Raw genomic sequence first — 22810 nt, 5'->3', positions numbered from 1 at the left:
TTCCAGCCTTGCCTGTAACGAGCAACAGCTCCTTCCTGTTTTGGTGCAGTGGAGGTTGATGCTGCTCCTGTTTTGAAATTCCGAAAGGGACGAAAATTAGACTGTCTAGCCTTAGCTTTGGCTTTGTCTTGAGGTAGGGCGTGGCCCTTACCCCCTGTAATGTCAGCGATAATTTCTTTCAAACCGGGCCCAAATAAAGACTGCCCCTTGAAAGGTATATTAAGTAATTTGGACTTAGAAGTCACATCAGCTGACCAGGATTTTAGCCACAGCGCCCTACGTGCCTGTATGGCGAATCCTGAGTTCTTAGCCGTGAGTTTAGTTAAATGTACTACGGCCTCCGAAATGAAAGAATTAGCTAGTTTAAGGACTCTAAGCCTGTCCGTAATGTCGTCTAGCGTAGATGAACTAAGGTTCTCTTCCAGCGACTCAATCCAAAATGCTGCCGCAGCCGTAATCGGCGCGATACATGCAAGGGGTTGTAATATAAAACCTTGTTGAACAAACATTTTCTTAAGGTAACCCTCTAACTTTTTATCCATTGGATCTGAAAAAGCACAGCTATCCTCCACCGGGATAGTGGTACGCTTAGCTAAAGTAGAAACTGCTCCCTCCACCTTGGGGACCGTCTGCCATAAGTCCCTAGTGGTGGCGTCTATTGGGAACATCTTTCTAAATATTGGAGGGGGTGAGAACGGCACACCGGGTCTATCCCACTCCTTAGTAACAATTTCAGTTAGTCTCTTAGGTATAGGAAAAACGTCAGTACTCGCCGGTACCGCAAAGTATTTATCCAACCTACACAGTTTCTCTGGTATTGCAACGGTGTTACAATCGTTAAGAGCTGCTAAGACCTCCCCTAGTAATACACGGAGGTTCTCCAATTTAAATTTAAAATTTGAAATATCCGAGTCCAATTTGTTTGGATCAGAACCGTCACCCACAGAATGAAGCTCTCCGTCCTCATGCTCTGCGAGCTGTGACGCAGTATCAGACATGGCCCTAGCATTGTCAGCGCACTCTGTTCTCACCCCAGAGTGATCACGCTTGCCTCTTAGTTCTGGTAATTTAGACAAAACTTCAGTCATAACAGTAGCCATATCTTGTAATGTTATCTGTAATGGCCGCCCAGATGTACTAGGCGCCATAATATCACGCACCTCCCGGGCGGGAGATGCAGGTACTGCCGCGTGAGGCGAGTTAGTCGGCATAACTCTCCCCTCGCTGTTCGGTGAAATTTGTTCACATTGTACAGATTGACTTTTATTTAAAGTAGCATCAATACAGTTAGTACATAAATTTCTATTGGGCTCCACCTTGGCATTGGAACAAATGACACAGATATCTTCCTCTGAGTCAGACATGTTTAACACACTAGCAAAAAACTTACAACTTGGTTATAATCTTTTTTAGCAAAAAAATACTGTGCCTCAAAGAGGTACTAAACGATTAAATAACAGTTGAAATAATGAACTGAAAAACAGTTATAGCATCAAACTTTAAAACAACACAACTCTTAGCAAAGGTTTGTTCCCATTAGTAAAATAACAATAATTAAATTTGACATAAAAAGTACAAAGCAACGTTTTTATGCACAGTCACTATAAGAATTCTCACAGCTCTGCTGAGAGAAGTTACCTCCCTTCAAAGAAGTTTGAAGACCCCTGAGATCTGTCAGAGATGAACCGGATCATGCAGGAAAAATAAAAGTGACTGACTGGAATTTTTTGATGCGTAGTAAAGAGCGCCAAAAACGGCCCCTCCCTCTCCCACACAGCAGTGAAGAGAAACGAAACTGTCACAATTACAAGCAAAAAACTGCCAAGTGGAAAATAATGCCCAAATATCTATTCACACAGTACCTCAGCAATGTAAACGATTCTACATTCCAGCAAAAACGTTTAGCATGATAAATAGTTATTAAAAGTATTAGTGACCTTTAGCAGAGTAGTTCCGGTGAAATACCATCCCCAGAATACTGAAGTGTATACATACATGTCATTTTAACGGTATGGCAGGATTTTCTCATCAATTCCATTCAGAAAATAAAAACTGCTACATACCTCAATGCAGATTCATCTGCCCGCTGTCCCCTGATCTGAAGCCTTTACCTCCCTCAGATGGCCGAGAACAGCAATATGATCTTAACTACTCCGGTTAAAATCATAGTAAAAAACTCTGGCAGATTCTTCCTCAAACTCTGCCAGAGAAGTAATAACACGCTCCGGTGCTATTGTAAAATAACAAACTTTTGATTGAAGTCATAAAAACTAAGTATAATCACCATAGTCCTCTCACACATCCTATCTAGTCGTTGGGTGCAAGAGAATGACTGGGACTGACGTAGAGGGGAGGAGCTATATGCAGCTCTGCTGGGTGAATCCTCTTGCATTTCCTGTTGGGGAGGAGTTATATCCCAGAAGTAATGATGACCCGTGGACTGATCACACATAACAGAAGAAATCACATTTAATAATATCACACAATGCAAGACAACATTTAATATACTGAGCTTTCATTTTATTTCCACTGGGATACAGTGTACACATGGTTAAACCCTCGCTGGCCCTTTACATTTTACTATCTGGTGAATGTGTTTATAAGTAATGGAATCAGTCACTTGTACAGATTTATACCTTAACCTCACATTCCAAACCACTATGTGATTGCTGTAATGCCTGCCAAACGGGACATCAAGCACATTGCTCAGCCCCAATGTACTGCTCAATAATAATCGTGTATCATTTCTACATTTAAATTATGATTGACCACTAGATTTACTGTACATTAAAGGGACATAAAAGTGCAAAAAGAAACCGCTGTAATGTGTTTCAGCATTTTATTACTGCACCGTTGTTTGAATATAACTGTGCCTCAAGGCAGAACCATGCTGTGATCTGAGATGTCATTGCAGAAAATGTATCATGTCTGCAGAAAGAACAGGACACATGCAGGAACTGTTAGCACTTTCACTTTGCAGCGCTGCTCCCCATAAGGATGTTCAAACAGCACTGTGCTCTGGCTGCACTATGTGTTAACACCGCACAATTATTGGTTACTGGCTATAAGGGATTTTTTTAAACCCCCCCTAGCCTTTCCCAGTCTGCAAAGCTGTGGCTCCTGAATGTAAGTCTCTGCAATTTTCATCTGCTGCAAAATATTATACAATTTTAAAAGTTGCTTTGTTCTCCAATTAATAAACACATTGCAAATGAGTTAATGTTTTGTGTAACTGAATAATTTAAAGTTTCATTTCAAAATGACCTGCAGAATCATTTTCTCTAAAACCCAATGTCATCGCAGAAAGTGAAAAAACTCTCTGCCTCAGGGTAACAGTGTATTTAACCCCATTTAAATGGATTAAACACTTAAAGACAAAAATTATAAATAGTGACAGCACCACTCTAAACGATGCAAAAAAAGAAAGAGGAAAATAAGCAATTATCAAAACATTATGGTGCAGGGGATAATTAAAGGCAGTTCCAGAGCAGCAATACATGGGGGCTAGCTGAACACATTTATTGAGTCAATGACAAAAGAAAAAACATAATTTATGCTTACCTGATAAATTTATTTCTCTTGTAGTGTATTCAGTCCACGGGTCATCCATTACTTATGGGATTATATCTCCTTCCCAACAGGAAGTTGCAAGAGGATCACCCAAGCAGAGCTGCTACATAGCTCCTCCCCTCACATGTCATATCCAGTCATTCAACCGAAACAAGACAAGAAAGGAGAAACCATAGGGTGCAGTGGTGACTGTAGTTTGAATTAAAAATTTAGATCTGCCTTAAAAGACAGGGCGGGCCGTGGACTGAATACACTACAAGAGAAATAAATTTATCAGGTAAGCATAAATTATGTTTTCTCTTGTTAAGTGTATTCAGTCCACGGGTCATCCATTACTTATGGGATACCAATACCAAAGCTAAAGTACACGGATGATGGGAGGGACAAAGCAGGAACTTTAAACGGAAGGAACCACTGCCTGTAGAACCTTTCTCCCAAAAACAGCCTCCAAAGAAGCAAAAGTGTCAAATTTGTAAAATTTTAAAAAAGTGTGAAGTGAAGACCAAGTTGCAGCCTTGCAAATCTGTTCAACAGAGGCCTCATTCTTAAAGGCCCAGGTTGAAGCCACAGCTCTAGTGGAATGAGCTGTAACTTTTTCAGGAGGCTGCTGTCCAGCAGTCTCATAGGCTAAGTGTATTATGCTACGAAGCCAAAAGGAGAGAGAGGTAGCCGAAGCTTTTTGACCTCTCCTCTGTCCAGAGTAAACGACAAACAGGGAAGAAGTTTGACGAAAATCTTTAGTTGCCTGCAAATAGAACTTCAGGGCACGGACTACGTCCAGATTATGCAAGAGTCGTTCCTTCTTTGAAGAAGGGTTAGGACACAGTGATGGAACAACAATCTCTTGATTGATATTCCTGTTAGAAACTACCTTAGGTAAGAACCCAGGTTTAGTACGCAGAACTACCTTGTCTGAATGGAAAATCAGATAAGGAGAATCACAATGTAAGGCAGATAACTCAGAGACTCTTCGAGCCGAGGAAATAGCCATCAAAAACAGAACATTCCAAGATAACAGCTTAATATCAATGGAATGAAGGGGTTCAAACGGAACACCTTGAAGAACTTTAAGAACTAAGTTTAAACTCCACGGCGGAGCAACAGTCTTAAACACAGGCCTAATCCTAGCCAAAGCCTGACAAAAGGCCTGAACGTCTGGAACTTCTGCCAGACGTTTGTGTAGAAGAATAGACAGAGCAGAAATCTGTCCCTTTAACGAACTAGCAGATAAGCCCTTTTCTAAACCCTCTTGTAGAAAAGACAATATCCTAGGAAACCTAACCTTACTCCATGAGTAACTCTTGGATTCGCACCAGTATAAATATTTACGCCATATCTTATGGTAAATTTTTCTGGTAACAAGCTTCCGAGCCTGTATTAAGGTACCAATAACCGACTCCGAGAAGCCACGCTTTGATAGAATCAAGCGTTCAATCTCCATGCAGTCAGTCTCAGAGAAATTAGATTTGGATAATTGAAAGGACCCTGAATTAGAAGGTCCTGCCTCAGAGGCAGAGACCATGGTGGACAGGACGACATGTCCACTAGGTCTGCATACCAGGTCCTGCGTGGCCACGCAGGCGCTATCAGAATCACTGATGCTCTTTCCTGTTTGATCCTGGCAATCAGTCGAGGAAGCATCGGGAATGGTGGAAACACATAAGCCATGTTGAAGACCCAAGGGGCTGTCAGAGCATCTATCAGCACCGCTCCCGGGTCCCTGGACCTGGATCCGTAACAAGGAAGCTTGGCGTTCTGGAGAGACGCCATGAGATCCAGTTCTGGTTTGCCCCAACGATGGACCAGTTGAGTAAACACCTCCGGATGGAGTTCCCACTCCCCCGGATGAAAAGTCTGACGACTTAGAAAATCCGCCTCCCATTTCTCTACGCCTGGGATGTGGATCGCTGACAGGTGGCAAGAGTGAGACTCTGCCCAGTGAATTATCTTTGAGACTTCTAACATCGCTAGGGAACTCCTGGTTCCCCCTTGATGGTTGATGTAAGCCACAGTCGTGATGTTGTCCGACTGAAATCTGATGAACCTCTGTGTTGCTAACTGAGGCCAAGCTAGAAGAGCATTGAATATTGCTCTTAACTCTAGAATATTTATTGGGAGGAGTTTCTCCTCCTGAGTCCACGATCCCTGAGCCTTCAGGGAGTTCCAGACTGCGCCCCAACCTAGAAGGCTGGCATCTGTTGTTACAATCGTCCAATCTGGCCTGCGAAAGGTCATACCCTTGGACAGATGGACACGAGAAAGCCACCAGAGAAGAGAATCTCTGGTCTCTTGATCCAGATTTAGTAGAGGGGACAAATCTGAGTAATCCCCATTCCACTGACTTAGCATGCATAATTGCAGCGGTCTGAGATGCAGGCGCGCAAATGGCACTATGTCCATTGCCGCTACCATTAAGCCGATTACTTCCATGCACTGAGCCACTGAAGGGCGTGGAATGGAATGAAGGACACTGCAAGCATTTAGAAGTTTTGATAACCTGGACTCCGTCAGGTAAATTTTCATCTCTACAGAATCTATAAGAGTCCCTAGGAAGTAGACTCTTGTGAGTGGTGATAGAGAACTCTTTTCCACATTCACCTTCCACCCATGCGACCTCAGAAATGCCAGAACTATCTCTGTATGAGACTTGGCCATTTGAAAGCTTGACGCCTGTATCAGGATGTCGTCTAGATACGGAGCCACCACTATGCCTCGCGGTCTTAGAACCGCCAGAAGTGAGCCCAGAACCTTTGTAAAGATTCTCGGGGCCGTAGCCAACCCGAAGGGAAGAGCTACAAACTGGTAATGCCTGTCTAGAAAGGCAAATCTTAGGTACCGATAATGATCTTTGTGAATCGGTATATGAAGGTAGGCATCCTTTAAGTCTACCGTGGTCATGTATTGACCCTCTTGGATCATGGGTAGGATGGTTCGAATAGTTTCCATTTTGAATGATGGAACTCTTAGGAATTTGTTTAAGATTTTTAGGTCCAAGATTGGTCTGAAGGTTCCCTCTTTCTTGGGAACCACAAACAGATTCGAGTAAAACCCTTGCCCTTGTTCCGTCCGCGGAACTGGGTGGATCACCCCCAATACTAAGAGGTCTTGCACACAGCGTAGAAATGCCTCTTTCTTTATTTGGTTTGCTGATAACCTTGAAAGATGAAATCTCCCTTGTGGAGGAGATGCTTTGAAGTCCAGAAGATATCCCTGAGATATGATCTCCAATGCCCAGGGATCCTGGACATCCCTTGCCCAAGCCTGGGCGAAGAGAGATAGTCTGCCCCCCACTAGATCCGTTTCCGGATAGGGGGCCCTCTCTTCATGCTGTCTTAGGGGCAGAAGAAGGCTTTCTGGCCTGCTTGCCCTTGTTCCAGGACTGGTTAGTTTTCCAGCCCTGTCTGTAATGAGCAACAGGTCCTTCCTGTTTTGGAGCGGAGGAAGTTGATGCTGCTCCTGCCTTGAAATTACGAAAGGCACGAAAATTAGACTGTTTGGCCGTTGACATGGCCCTGTCCTGAGGAAGAGTATGACCCTTACCCCCAGTAATGTCAGCAATAATTTCTTTCAAGCCGGGCCCGAATAAGGTCTGCCCTTTTAAAGGAATATTAAGCAATTTAGATTTAGAAGTCACGTCAGATGACCAGGATTTAAGCCATAGCGCTCTGCGCGCCTGGATGGCGAATCCGGAGTTCTTAGCCGTTAGTTTGGTTAAATGTACAACGGCATCAGAAACAAATGCATTAGCTAGCTTAAGTGCTTTAAGCTTGGCCATAATCTCATCCAATGGAGCTGTGCGAATGGCCTCTTCCAGAGACTCAAACCAGAATGCCGCAGCCGCAGTGACAGGCGCAATGCATGCAAGGGGCTGTAAGATCCGAAAAGCACAACTATCCTCCACCGGGATAGTGGTACGCTTAGCTAAAGTAGAAACTGCTCCCTCCACCTTAGGGACCGTCTGCCATAAGTCTCATGTGGTGGCGTCTATCGGGAACATTTTTCTAAACATCGGAGGTGGGGAAAAGGGCACACCGGGTCTATCCCACTCCTTGCTAATAATTTCTGTAAGCCTTTTAGGTATAGGAAAAACGTCAGTACACACAGGTACCGCAAAGTATCTATCCAACCTACATACTTTCTCTGGAATTGCAACCGTGTTACAATCATTCAGAGCCGCTAATACCTCCCCTAGCAATACGCGGAGGTTCTCAAGCTTAAATTTAAAATTAGAAATCTCTGAATCCGGTCTCCCTGGATCAGATCCGTCACCCACAGAATGAAGCTCTCTGTCCTCATGTTCTGCAAATTGTGACTCAGTATCAGACATGGCTCTCACATCATCAGCGCGCTCTGTCCTTAACCCAGAGCTATCGCGCTTGCCTCTTAATTCAGGCAATTTAGATAATACCTCTGTCATAACAGCAGCCATGTCTTGCAAAGTGATTTGTATGGGCCTCTCTGATGCACTTGGCGCCACAATATCACGCGCCCCCTGAGCGGGAGGCGAAGGTACTGACACGTGAGGAGAGTTAGTCGGCATAACTTCCCCCTCGTTGTCTGGTGATAATTTCTTTACAGATATAGATTGACTTTTATTCAAAGTGACATCAATACATTTAGTACACATATTTCTGTGGGGCTCCACATTGGCCTTCAAACATAGTAAACAAGCAGATTCATCTGTGTCAGACATGTTTAAACAGACTCGCAATGAGACTAGCAAGCTTGGAAAAACCTTTCAAGTAAATTTACAAGCAATATAAAAAACGCTACTGCGCCTTTAAGAAGCACAAAAAAACGTCACAGTTGAAATAACAAAGAACCAAATCAGTTATAGCAACCGAATCTTCACAGAAAATGTATTAAGTTAGAAAAGTATTGCACCCACTAGCAAATGGATGATTAACCCCTTAATACCCAAAAACGGATAATCAATTTAACAATTAACGTTTTTTATCACAGTCAAACACACTGTCACAGGTCTGCTGTGACTGATTACCTCCCTCAAAATGACTTTTGAAGACCCCTGAGCTCTCTAGAGACGTCCTGGATCAAGGAGGAAGAAGCAGGAAGACTGAAACTGAATTTTTACTGCGCAAAAAAGCGCTAAATTAGGCTCCTCCCACTCCTATTACAACAGTGGGAAACCTCAGTTAATCGTTTCTTTATAGAAATAAACAACAGCCATGTGGAAAATTTCATGCCCCAAAAGATTTATCACCAAAGTACCTCACAAAAAACGAATAACATGCCAGTAAACGTTTTAAACATACACTTTAAAAGTTAGATAGTGTTATTAATAAGCCTGCTACCAGTCGCTTCTACTGCAGTTAAGGCTTATACAATACTTCGGTATTAACAGTATTTTCTTAGTCTAATTCTATTCCTTAGAAAATTACTCATTGTACATACATTCATCAGCCTGATACCAGTCGCCGCTGCATTTAAGGCTGTACTTACATTACATCGGTATCAGCAGTATTTTCTTAGTCAATTCCATTCCTTAGAAAAATAATTTACTGCACATACCTCATTTGCAGGATTCCCCGCATGCTATTCCCTTTCTGAAAGTTACCCCACTCCTCAGAATGTGCGAGAACAGCCAGTGGATCTAAGTTACTTCTGCTAAGATCATAGAAAACGCAGGCAGATTCTTCTTCTAAATACTGCCTGAGAACAAACAGCACACTCCGGTGCCATTTAAAATAACAAACTTTTGATTGAAGAAATAAACTAAGTATAAAAACACCACAGACCTCTCACAACGACCTATCTAGTTGAGTTTCAAGAGAATGACTGGATATGACATGTGAGGGGAGAAGCTATGTAGCAGCTCTGCTTGGGTGATCCTCTTGCAACTTCCTGTTGGGAAGGAGATATAATCCCATAAGTAATGGATGACCCGTGGACTGAATACAATCAACAAGAGAAATCTATGTAGCCACCAATCACCAGCTAGCTCCCAGTAGTGCACTGCTGTTGTTGAGGATATGTACATATGCTTTTAAACAAAGCAGTGTTCTTCCCAGAACCTTTTAAATGGGTGCTGAATTTACTGACCACCCAGCAAAAATGTTACTCTATATTAAGCTAAAATTAACTACAGGTACAAATCTCCAAATCTGGAATTTCAAAATCCAACTTGTTCTGAAATCCAAACTTTTAATACCAGTTTTTAAAAAAAATAAAATTAACAAAAATTACTTTTTTTCCCCCGCCTGTAGGCAATAATTTTCTCTGCCTACATCTTTGGTTTGATTTCTGTGTTTTATAATCTATATTTATTTAAAACAACTATTACCTTTCTGATTACAGTACTGTACTATCTTTCTGAGGGTACTATGTATATAAACCTATCTTTAGTTACATGTATAATCTATATTATTACATGTAAATATTGCCTAAATGACACAAGATGTTGTTTGCATTTGGTTCCATGCCCTCTCCAATCTGTCCCATTTTACATATGCAAATATTCCAAAATCCAAATCTTTTTAGTCCCAAACAGTTTTCTACCTGTAATATTAAAATGTTTCAATTTTATTGCACATATTATCATTAAACAAATTTATGTTAAATTATGCCATACATTTGTGCTTTGGATAGCAGTGTTAAAATACTAGAAATTATTACACTGCCCTCACCCAGCTGCTTTAAGAAACCACCTGGCTGGCACCATTTTCCACGGAGAACACTGCAAAGGATACCAATAAAACAATTTAAATTTGAGGTTAATTTAAAAGTGTCTTCAATCAGAACCATGAAAGTTTGTTTGACTTTACTGTCCCTTAAAACACACAATATTAAGAAGGAAATAAATGTTGGTTCTGTCCATTTTAACTCGTTGGTTGCCCCAATTGAAAGATCAATATTTTACAGCCAATAGCTTTAAGGGACAGTCTACTCCCGAATTGTTATTGTTTAAAAAGATAAAGATAATACCTTTATTACCCATTCCCCAGGTTTGCTTAACCAACACTGTTATATTTATATACTTTCAACCACTGTGATTACCTTGTATCTAAGAGTCTGCAGACCGCCCCTTTATTTCAGTTCTTTTGACAAACTTGCATTTTAGCCAATCAGTTCCCTCTCATAAGTAACTTCACGGGTGTAAGAACGTTATCTATATGACATATATAAACTAACGCCCTCTAGCTGTGAAAAACCATCAAAATCCACCGAGATAAGAGACAGCCTTCAAGGGCTTAGAAATTAGAATATGAGCCTACCTAGATTTGGCTTTCACCAAAGAATACCAAGCGAACAAAGCTGAAGAACATTGGAATGTGAAATATTTACAGTACATACACTATAACACTTTATTAAATATTACTTTTAAATACATAGTTTTAATGGTTTCAGCTACTTCACTGCAAAGGGATCCAATATGTTTATATGTTTTACTGTATATTTGCTGTACATATTTCACATTCCAATGTTCTTCACTTAAACATATATTTCTATTTATATATGTATATACTTATACCTGCATATCTATTCCTAAATATAGATGAAATGCTAAACAGACAGTTCAGTTAAACGACAAACTCCAGTGTAAAGAAATACAATTCACAACTCCCTCTATACAAGCTGTGAGCTGAAACTCAAACTAAATGCATCTAATCTAGTGTCACTTATTCAGAGCTCTAAGTTGACAATCACAAAACACTGAGATGGTAAAGAGCACACTGTCCAATCCTATTGTGAAATGTAAGCTTCATGATTCTTATTATTTCTTTAAGGGGAGTGAAGAGGAAATACTGATCACGTATTCTGCACTCAGAGACTCTTCCTTGGAATTTTGCTGCAAATACATGTCAAGATGGCAGGATTTGCCTCTGAGGAGATGCCTAATTACTCGTCAATTCAGGTCAAGTATCTTAATTGTTTTTTTCTTTTAAGTGATAAATACAAAACATATTTAATAACGGTAATAATCTAAAAGGAAATGTCTGCATGAAACACAGTCTTACGGTTTACAGAAAAGTTATCTTTAAAATGAAAACTAGCAGCCCATATTTGGTCAGGTAACAAGGGGAGACTTTGGCTTGTTTATTGAAAAGCTGTAGGGCTGTTATACAAATGAGTGAGCTGTGCTATGCCTGGAAGTGTTGATACAGGCGAACATCACAAACATGCATACGTTACAGGGAAACGGTGCACTCAGATCCCCCAAATGCTCATATGTCAGCAGCTGGGTGAGTCACTGCCTCAATCGGCTGCAGACATGAATAGCAAACCAAGATTTCCCTGCACTTCCTTTCCCAGGAACCCAAAAGGTGACTATAAAGGTGCTTTATTATACACAAGCGTAGAGCCATAAAAAGAGAAAGCCCTCCAGTGATAGTCCCTGTCACAGGGTGCAGCTCAGGGCTTGTTCCCCATACTTGTGAAGCATGGAAAAACTAGTGTGCAGAAAATCAGTAGATTTTACCAAAAATTATTGATTAATGGGACAGTAAAGTCGGAATTAATTTTTTGTGAATTACATAGCGCATGCAAATTAAAACACACTGAAAAAAAAAAAAAAAAAAAAAATTGACTACCATTATTAGATAATGCACATTCTTTTTATGTGTACACTTTCTGAGACACTAGCTCAGACACTTTGGAATTTGTCAGAATAAATATCTACTGCTCATTTGAAATTTACAACGATAGCTGTTGCATTGTCTTTTTATCCTGCCTTTGTTGATAATGGAATTATATTGTATTTAATGGTCCTTTAAACAAATCTAAAGCCATATTACTTGTTAACGACATGCCTGAAGCACGCCACTTCTTCAACACCAAGGCCTCTCCCTCTTAACCACTTAAAGATACGAGGAAGTTTAAGAATATAACTTAGAATCATCTAAAGGAAAATGCGCTACTGCAAAAGTAAAAATATTACTGTGGTGCCCATGAAATTTACAAGTGCAAACCTGCTAATGAACCATGGAGGAGCTCTTTCCAGTTTAGACAACTCCACGGAGCTGCATGAAAAAATGACCCTCAATTTCCGGTGACAGCAAAAGAAAAACAACAAAATGTCCCAATTACGGCCAAAAAGTTAATGTCCTATGCACAACAGGAGCAAAGGGAGGAATACGGAGGCTGCTAGGGAATTTAGCAAATGATGTAAGCGCTTCAGTGCTGGCAAACTTGAAACTAAAGATAGAGTTAGTGTTGCAGAAAAGCAAAGGGCATTATAAGGTCTTTTAAGGCTTGAAATATCCTCACAATATATTAATATAGTTCTGTTTTATTTAAAATTTGTGAGAGTGAAACAGAACTGAAGTTAGGAGGATGATGATGGGAAAATGCAGGGGGGGGGGTGGCACCTAAAGATCCCAGGTATATCTTTACCCAAAGAAGGTACAAGACAAGCTACGGCACTAGTTATTGAATATTATAAAAGAACAGGAGTTTTTTTTTTTTAAATACCCTATTTACAATTTGTAATTAAATTAAAATATTTCATTCCTAAAGTTGAATAATGTGTACATAGTCGATTCTAACCACCCTGTTAAATAGTCTCTGAACAATTTCAAGGAACAAAGTAAACAAATTAAACTTTTATGATTCAGATAAGGCACGCAATTTTAAAACAACTTTACAATTTAGCAAATTTGCTTTGTTCTCTTGGTATTCTTCGTTAAAAACTAAATCTAGGTAGGCTGATAGGAGCTTAGGAGCATACAAGTGTATATAGCAGAGTTTAGCAGTTTGTAACTATGTCAGATGGCTTAAGCACGCTCCTGGGTTTACATAGGATTACTCTTTAGGAAAGGTTACAAGAGAACCAAGTCAAATGAATAATAGAAGTAAAATTGGAATGTTATTTTGAAACTGCATGATCTATATAATCAATTTAAGCTTCATTTTGACTTTACTGTCCCTTTAACTTAACTACACATATAAGGGTTTCATTTATGTATAGATCTAAGTAGAACATCCTGTGCTTCCAGAGTTAAAGCATCACAAGGATATTAAGCAAATCTTCCTTTTGTGATTGAGAGCCCTTCAGACTGTAGCACACTTTGTATAAAAGTGCACCTACTGGTGATTGTGCTTATGGGCAGGACTCCCATCCCATTTAGTAGAAAACATCACTGTGACTGTTTTAAGGACTATTTGTGAAAAATATGAAACAACCCTGGTATAACTCTAGTATTGTTTGTACCTTAATGATTGTAATGTAACTCTGTATAGCGTTACTTAAAATGGAAATAAATAATAATAATAATATGTTTAGCTATACAGTGTTCTGCTAGTGAAGGAGAAGCACATATATTAAAATCAAATACTAAAAAAAACCTAAAGATTTTGTGCGATTTCTCTCCATTCTGGTGAGTTTTTGATTATTAGGCCCTGAGTCTTAGACAATTAATGATCATTTGGGAAATTGTATTCAGTTACTAGTTCGGATTTGCCTAACTGACAGAAGAATACTTAAAGGAGCACACAATGCAGTAGAATTGCATAATTAACAGGTGCATAATAAAAAGACAATACAATAACACTTAATTTCAAATAAGCTGTAGATTTTTTTCCTGACATTTTTTTTATTTTCTCCCATGTATCATATGACAGACATTAGCCAATCACAGACTAGTATACCCTGTTAGCTTATGAACATGGTCAGTAGGATTTTTGCCCCAAAAAAGTGTTAATATAAAAAGACAGGGCAAAATTTGATAATGAAAGTAAGTTAGAAAGCTTCTTAAAACTGCATGTTCTATCTAAATAATAAAAGTTTATTTTGACTTGAGTGTCCCTTTAAATAATGAATACAAGAACATCTATACATCTATTCTGCAATGCAGTTCAACTTTCAACAGCCTATGGCGCTAGTGAAAAGACATATTTGGAATATAGTGTCTGTAATGTAACTTTTGGCTATGACATTTAAAGCTACAGCATGTCTGGGAAACATCTAAATATTATGACTGTCACTGGCTGTCAGACTTCAAAAAATAAGGAAATTAAACAAAGGTAACGGAAACGGAACAAACTTTCTAAAAACTTCTATAAGCAAATTTTCTCTCTCTTAATAAATGTTACCATTTTTTTATAGCAAAAAGACAAATGTTACCAATTAGCAAGTGAGTCTCTGACAGGCGAGAAGCCATCTTGCATGTTCCTGTAACCTTTCAGCAGCTTTCCAGAACTGAATGTAGTGAAATGCTTGATACACACAGAGCCAACAATTACATTAAACCGGTTTTCACCAAATCAGGGCACAGAGGGGATAGCGGAAATAAAGGTCAACAACATTGCGTATAATATGCCAACTCTGGAATGGGATTAAACACATAGATAAAGTCAGCTACAGAGCACCAATGCACTACTGGGAGCTAGCTGAACAGATATGATAAGTCACTAACAACAGGCCATCATACACTAGCTAGCTGTTAGTAGTGCATTGTTACTGCTGAGGATTTGTACTTAAAATGACATGCTCCATCTGAATGATTTTGACTTGCATGTTCCTTGAATATATAATATCCATAAGAAACTCATACTATGTTTAGATATACTAACATGCCCTGCTGTGTACTTAATACATACAATCTAGCTAAAACACATTTTGGATTTATTTTTTTTTAAATAAACTATTAGCTGATAAGACATAACAAAATAAAGTTCTTTATACCAATAGGTAAATATAATAAAAATACACACAAGTTTAATTTTGCATTATTATTATTATTATTATTATTATTATTATTATTATTATTATTATCATCATTTACTTGTATTTACAGTTTCATCTGAATGTTTTAAAATACATTACAATGTTTCCCCCCAAAAAACAAAAACAAAATGAATGATCATTCAGGGAATAAACTAACTTTTTCTAGGGACCTATCAGGCTGTGTGTGTTACACTTCCTGCTATTTTCCCTATACAATGAAACAGTATTTTTCCTTGAGGGGGAAAGCTTCTCTTTCATAAACATGACAATTTTTTTACATACTATGTGTCTTTAACCCTTTCGAGTCTGGGCTAAAATGCCTACATCAGAACAACTGTTCCGATATAGACAAATTGAAACCACGCAATCGTGCACACGATCGCGAGATTTCAATTATTGGATCGCGTCTGGGGGGCGTCCCTACAACCCTAGGAATGCCCCCAAGACCGCGACCAATCCTGACAGCACAGAAGGCTTCAGGACAGCCGTTAGCTATGACGTTCTATTCCGTCATAACGGCTTTAAAGATCAGTCTAATTATGACAGAATAGAACGGCATAATGGCTTTAAAAGGTTAATGTTAAATATACTGACAGTAAAAGGCAACTAACATGAAGAATGGTTTAGATTGTTCTGCCAGGTGCTGACCCAAAATACTGTTTTCCCTCTGCTAAATCTCACACTTGGCTATTTCACAATACTCATGGTAATATCAAACCCAAAACCATGAAATTAGGAAATGCTTTGATATCCTCCAACAGATGACTTCAGAGCTGTCACATCTACTGGCTACAGGTCAGCCCTGTAACTACAGAATGTGATGTAACCTGCAGTGATTATATTCAAAGACTGACTAATAAATAACAACAAGCTAATGGTTAGCATCATCATTATTTAATGAACACTAAACTGCAAATGAATGCAGGTGCATGTTTGCAATAAGATTACTTTGCAAACATCCTTCATACAGAAGTTATTACTAGGGATGGGCGAATGTTTCGCAATATTTGAAAAATGAAACAAATTTTAACACATTCGTTCAAATCGAAATTCAAATGTTTACATAACATTCTAACATTCGATTTTCGAATGTTCGGTTTCGAATTTTATGATTACATTCAAAAATATTTGTTTCGAAAAATTCAAATTTATATATTTGTAATAGTATTTCTATTGCTTTCTTTAAATGTAATATTCAAATTATGCAATATTCAAATTCGAAAAATTTGAATTTATATATTTGTAATAGTATTTCTATAATGCTTTATTTAAATGCAATATTCAAATTATGCAATATTCAAATTCGAAAAATTTGAATTTATATATTTGTAATAGTATTTCTCATGCTTTCTTTAAATGTAATATTCGAATTATGCAATATTCGATCGAATTAGAAACATTCTAATTGATATATTTGTATCTATTATGTATCAATTTACTAGATTCCCTACCACATGAACTATTGAACTTCTGAATAGTATTTGTTAAATAGAATGTTAAATTCGAAATTTCAAATGTGGGCAACCGATCTATTTATAAACATTCGAATTCGAAAGTGACATTCGAAAACTGTAAATAGCATTCGATTATAGAATTTTTAAGAATATTCGTTCGTATCAACATTCGGATTTGCAATTAGAATTTCGGTAATAACATTTGTTCTAACATTCGTATTCAGAAATTTACACATTCGCCCATCCCTAGTTATTACACATTTTAGTTGAGTGCGTGCACTAGCATTTGAAACTCACATATCCTTTATATGTTCTTGGTGAGCAAGTGTAATTATTAAAAATGCTCATGCTCGTAGCCAACAGGTGCATGATCGTCAATCCCGAAAAAAGTCTTAAAATTAGACTATTTTTAATATTTTATTTACAATTGTTTATTTATTATTTGTTAATTTATTATTGAATCTGAAGGTCAAATTTGCTAATGTGTCTCTTTAAGCAAAATACATCTGGAACATCTAGAGTGGTGCTGGCACCTGACCTAAAAGATCCCAGATTGCTTATGATATTGTCATCTTATCACATACTGACAACACTAAAGATATTTAAGAGACTGCTTTTTGAAAAAGATAAATGAAATAAACCTGGTTAAAAGTGACCTATGTTCAGAGATTTTGAACTGCTGGCTGCGTTGTGGCCTTAAAGGACCAGAGATGCAGACCCCTGGTCTAGAAGGGGTGAGGAATAATGTACCAATGAATTGGTCTAGAGCAGGGGTCAGCAACCTTCGGCTGCCAGATGTTTTGGAACTACATTTCCCACGATGCTGAGACACTCTTTAGGCTATCTGAGCATCATGGGAAATGTAGTTACAAAACATCTGGGAGCCGAAAGTTGCTGACCCCTGGTATAGAGGAAAGGGTTGCTAGAGAGATTGCATCAATAAAGCACTGAGGGTAAAGGGACATTAAATCCATTTTTTTCTTTCATGACTCATATAGAACATATGTGGTTTTAAACAACTTTAGAATGTACTTCCATCATCAAATTTATTTTGGTGATATCCTTTGTTGAAGGGGATACCTAGGTAGACTCAGGAGCTGCTGATTGGTGGCTGCACATATAAGCCTAATGTTATTGGCTTTCTCAATGCATTCAGCTATCTCCCAGTAATGAATTGCTGTTTCTTCAACAAAGGATACCAAGGGAATGAGAATGAGATAATAGAAGTAAATTGGAAAATTGTTTAAAATTGTATGCTCTATCTGAATCATGAAAGAAAAATGTTGATTGTATCTCCCTTTAACAGAGTACTTATATAAAGTACGATTTTTTAGGAATGTGCTTAAAATCTAGATAGGTTGAAGTACAGGAAGGCTACAAGTGAAAGCGAGAAGAAATAAGTGAGAGGCTACGGACCACGTGAAAGATTAGGTCTATTCAGAGAAGCCTAAGATATATGCAATTCTATATGAAGGTGCAAGGTATCCAAAATAAAACCAAAATGCGGGTGTCAAGAAAAAAAAAGAAACGTGTAACTGTGTCTATATATCCATACAACTGTCTCATGTTTATCCTCTAGATCTGGAAACAGGCCCTGTATGAAAAATCACTAATGAACTAATCTGCACTCACACACAGATATTTTCTGGTCTAACTTCAGCAGACAAGGGTCATATTATTAGAAAGAAAAGAAGAAATGGTTTAGTGATTCAGACAGAGCATACCATTTAAAAAAAAGGTTCACATTTCTTTCTATTATCAAATGTGCTTCATTCCCTTGATATTCTTTATTGAAGAGATACCTAGGTAGGCATCTGGAGCACTATGTCACAGTAAGGAGTGCTGCCATCTAGTGCTCTTTCAAATGGATAACATTCTTGCAAAACTGTTGCCGTATAGTGCACCAGAAATGGGCTGGCTCCTAAGTATACATCCCTGCCTTCCAATAAGCGTTACCAAGAGAACAAAGAAAATTTGATAATACTAGACATTAAAACAAGTTAGTTATACGTTCAGAACAACAACACAGTCTATAGGCTAAAGTCAGACAAATGATAGGGCTGTACCCCTTTACATTAATAGGGAGGACTGCTATTTTATGTAGGAGTACAATATTCTCAAGATTAGCCTATAGCGTAAACAATGTGAAAACATTTTAACCCTAAACATTTCACTAATTTAATTTCAGTGTGCATCATTTTTGTCTACAGCAGTTTTATAAACAAACACAACACAAAATAGATTCCCTATGTTTTAAAAATGTGACAAGGCAAATCTGCTAATCAATAAAAGCATCATCTTTAAAAATGTTCCGATTGACACTTTCTGATTTGGAATGTATGCAGATTTTGGAGTCTGAGGTATGTTAGTTAACTAATAGTATATGTAATGTTGTTTAAATAGTTTGATGGGTTTTAAAGTCATCATGTACCCTAAAGTAGCAAGCATTGACAGTTTAGCGTAGACTGGGTCAGATATAAGTGACATCTTACCTCTATGCCTGTTAGTAGTTTTGTCAAACATCAACATGGCATCTTCAACCTAAAAAATAAAAAATAGATTACAAATAATTCTTTAACTATTGATGGTCACATCAACAAAACACAACAAAGCCGTAAAAGCAGTACATGGAAAGGCTAATTCAATCTTTGTGCCAGCGTCTAAAAAAAATAAATTCACAAAACATTAGATTGTAAGCTCCTAAGGACAGGGAGGTACAGCTCAATTTATAATTGAACGATTTATCAATAATGACAATTGCTAATTGTAGCCATTGCTTGGAAGAGGCCTCTTGACAGACTTGTTTAATCAAGCAACATAAAATAACCCTTCTGGTACAATCACTTGTGTTGCCCTAGTCCAAAGTTGAGCAACGGTGGCAGGGCCTGAATTTAATGTGCAGAGGGTTCCCCTGTGGTCCCCATTATTTCCAACAAATCGGGGAAATATCCAGTTCACCCTGAAAAAACACTTGCACCCCTAACCTAGCTTATTTGCCTTGCTCTACCACACACAACTTTACAGTGGATGTAAGCACTTTTGTTAAAAAGGTTACAGCTAATATATATCTCTTTTGCGTCTTCAGGTGCCTCACTTGCATGCCTTTGATTGACAAGATCACTGCCCTAGCCTCTGAATCAGCAATAAAAGACCAAGCAACAAGAGACTAGTGCGTTTTTTGCACAGTTGCAGCTATTAAATCTAAATTGTACAGAATTATGTGCAACTCTTTATTTACATCAATTCTGAGCATCCTAGGCCAAAACAGGACAAGCTGGTGGTGCCTCTATCTGCCTCCCCTATTACCCATCCCTCACATTTCACCATTTGCCACACACAATATATTAGCACACCTTCTTAGCAACTGGCTTATTCCTGTCCTGTCTGACTGCATTCAATGTGTAAAACTTTGGGTCTGTGCTTATTTATAGATATGTGGCCCTTGCTAATACATTCCTCATTTGAACTTCATATCTAGAAGTATATATTTTTGTTCCAGCAAACAAAACATCGAAAAAGGGGTTAACCTTTTATTTAAAAAAATATAAATAATAATAATAATAAATAAGGCCCTAGGTGAATAAAGTTGGAAACCCCTCAATTCAAAAACAAATTCTGTATTATTAGAAATCTTAATGTATATTGAATCACAGAGGCATCGCCTCGGAAAGTTTATTACAATTTTACAAGGACAAGAAGAAGTATCAGCAGTGCATTTATTCAAGTGTCTTGTACATTCATTTTATCTGTTACTTAGTCTGAAAAGAAAACACAGCCTCACTGTAAGTGCTCTTGGTCAAAACTGGCAATTTCCAAATGATGAATAAACACACCAAACTGACAATTTCCAAATGATAAACAACCAGTTTGACAGACCCCCCCCCCCCACCCACCCACCCTCTAGATTATGTAGCTAGGAAGATACATTGGAGGAAGATTGCTAGCTTTCGCCAGGTGTTTCACGTTCACCAATAGATCACAGGAAGAGAAGAAAAAATATATGCTCTTTTTCATGTCACTTGGAATCTTGCTAATATAATACACACCTCCACCTCCGGCTGCCTCTAGGGAGAAGTGTCTTATTTCTGTACAAACAGCACAAAGCAATGTGATGTGCCCTCACTATCTCAGACAAGACCTAGATTTATAAAGTGGATATCATTTTCCCAGATTCCTCTAGTGTCAGGCCTCAGGGAAGGACCTACTAAGAGGCCATATATTTACATTACCTCAGACGAGGACAGGTTAGATAACCACAATGACTGAGCAGTTGATTATATCACTTGTGCTCAAATTCAGACATCATGAAAATATGGTGTTAGATGGTTCTGAGGGCTGAAGTTGGCAAACTCTGCCCTTGGTGAATACTGGTTAAATTATAGGACAAAATAAGCTGCTACTGTCCTCAAGTAAATGCAAAGTCTGATTTAAAAAAAATATTTCAGTTCCACACATACAATTTTTGTTCTTCATTTCGAGCAATTTTTTTTAGAGAATAAAGCACTCAGTTAAATTACAAGCTGAGAGACTAAGCATCAACAGGAAGAAATTGGCTTGAATTCTCCACCAGCTGGGCATTTTGTAATTTTCCAATTGGTATATTTGGGAAGAGAACTGAATCAATTGGGCTCCAAATCAACTCTGGTTAAGGCTGCTGAGCTGTTGAAGCGGCAACTATAGCTGAGTAAATACCAGGATTTTTCAGGCTTGTTGGTCTCTGTAATTACACTAAACCTGCTGGAATGCTACTCTTGAGTTTGGCCACAGTACCGGGATCAGAACCATCCAATAAGTAAAATGTAATTACACTAATTTACAATTCTTACACAAAAGAACTTTACTTAAGGCCCTCAATAAACATTCATTTCTGCATATATCTATAGGATACAGGGGCACCATGATATAAACAAGGAGTTAAAAGAAGTTAATTCAGTTTTCCAAAGAACCCTTATTCTTGTATTTTTAGGATTTTAATCTGAATGAAATGTTTAAGTCTGTTATGATTAGACCTGTACTGACTTCTATCTGGGTTGTACGAGCCAAAAGTGGTATGCGGCCTAGTGAATTATATTACATTTATTTTATAACTGATTAACTGAATATAAACAACTACAAGCAATTGGGGACATCAGTTATATAATTCTCTGATTATTCTTATAAGACTATAAATCCAGTGACATAAGTGACTGGTGGCTCTAGAAAAAAAGAGAAGCCCCTCTTTTACCAAAATGTTTTTGAGAAGCTATATTCAAGTCATGAACGTGTGTCCTCCCAATAAAAGGAACAAAGACATGTTTAATGATTAAAGATATTTAAAAAAATAATAAAAGATATTACTATGTAGAATGCAGACATATGCCATAAACAATTAATAAGTTAAGTTCAGTATTTAACGTCTCGATTTCCATGAATAAATCTGTAGCGGGAATATTAAACAAGTGAACTACCAAAACAGGTCTAAGATAATTCATATGTTAGTACATTAAATGCTGCACAAATTCATGTAAATTAAAATGTATGAAAAAAAAAAAAAAAAAACCTATTGACTGGTTAGTAGCTTCTCCCATTTATCATGGTCCGAATACCTTCAATATTTAACTATGCACTTCCATTGAGAATATTTTGCTCCATGCTGAGATCATACAATAAATTCTATGTGAATAAACTATGCATAAAAAACATATTTAAATACTTTTGGGACAAATTGATATTTTTAAATAAACAAACAAAATCAGATAAAACTGTTAAAATACAAAATGAAGACAGAAAAAATGCACTTGGTTGGACAACTACAAAGGCTTTTCTTTCTAAGTAAAAAAAAACAAAAACTATCAATGTGCTGGCAAAGCAACCTGAAATGAAACTAAAATACTAAACATTAACAAAGCTTGAATAGGGTGAAAGAAAATAAAATGCAATCTTTGCATGCACAGCTAGTTTCTCACGGTTCTCTGTAATTCAAAGAGAAACAGTTCATAGGATTCCTCAACAAGGAGAAACGAGGGGCAGAGTCAAGGTCTCGGATTGTGTACCTTCGCCTAAGCAAAATGATATCTTTTATTTTACTTATTTTTTACTCCCCCATTCACTTAAAACAAAGGGC

At 38.0% G+C, this 22810-nt stretch overlaps 1 protein-coding gene across 2 annotated transcripts in view; it reads right to left on the bottom strand.

Annotated features, from left to right (window-relative positions):
* The window catches only part of MSI2 (musashi RNA binding protein 2), a 986805-nt gene that overhangs the window by 448102 nt on the left and 515893 nt on the right, over positions 1-22810 (bottom strand). For both annotated transcript variants that reach the window (XM_053707533.1, XM_053707534.1), the window contains exon 7: positions 19200-19248. In XM_053707533.1, coding sequence (XP_053563508.1) covers positions 19200-19248 — 49 coding nt within the window. The remainder of the gene's footprint in view (positions 1-19199; positions 19249-22810) is intronic.

The sequence above is a fragment of the Bombina bombina genome, chromosome 3, assembly GCF_027579735.1.
Source record: "Bombina bombina isolate aBomBom1 chromosome 3, aBomBom1.pri, whole genome shotgun sequence".
In the NCBI taxonomy this organism is placed as follows: domain Eukaryota; kingdom Metazoa; phylum Chordata; class Amphibia; order Anura; family Bombinatoridae; genus Bombina; species Bombina bombina.
Note: the sequence above shows the minus strand (reverse complement) of the source record. Positions and strands in the feature narration are given on the sequence as shown.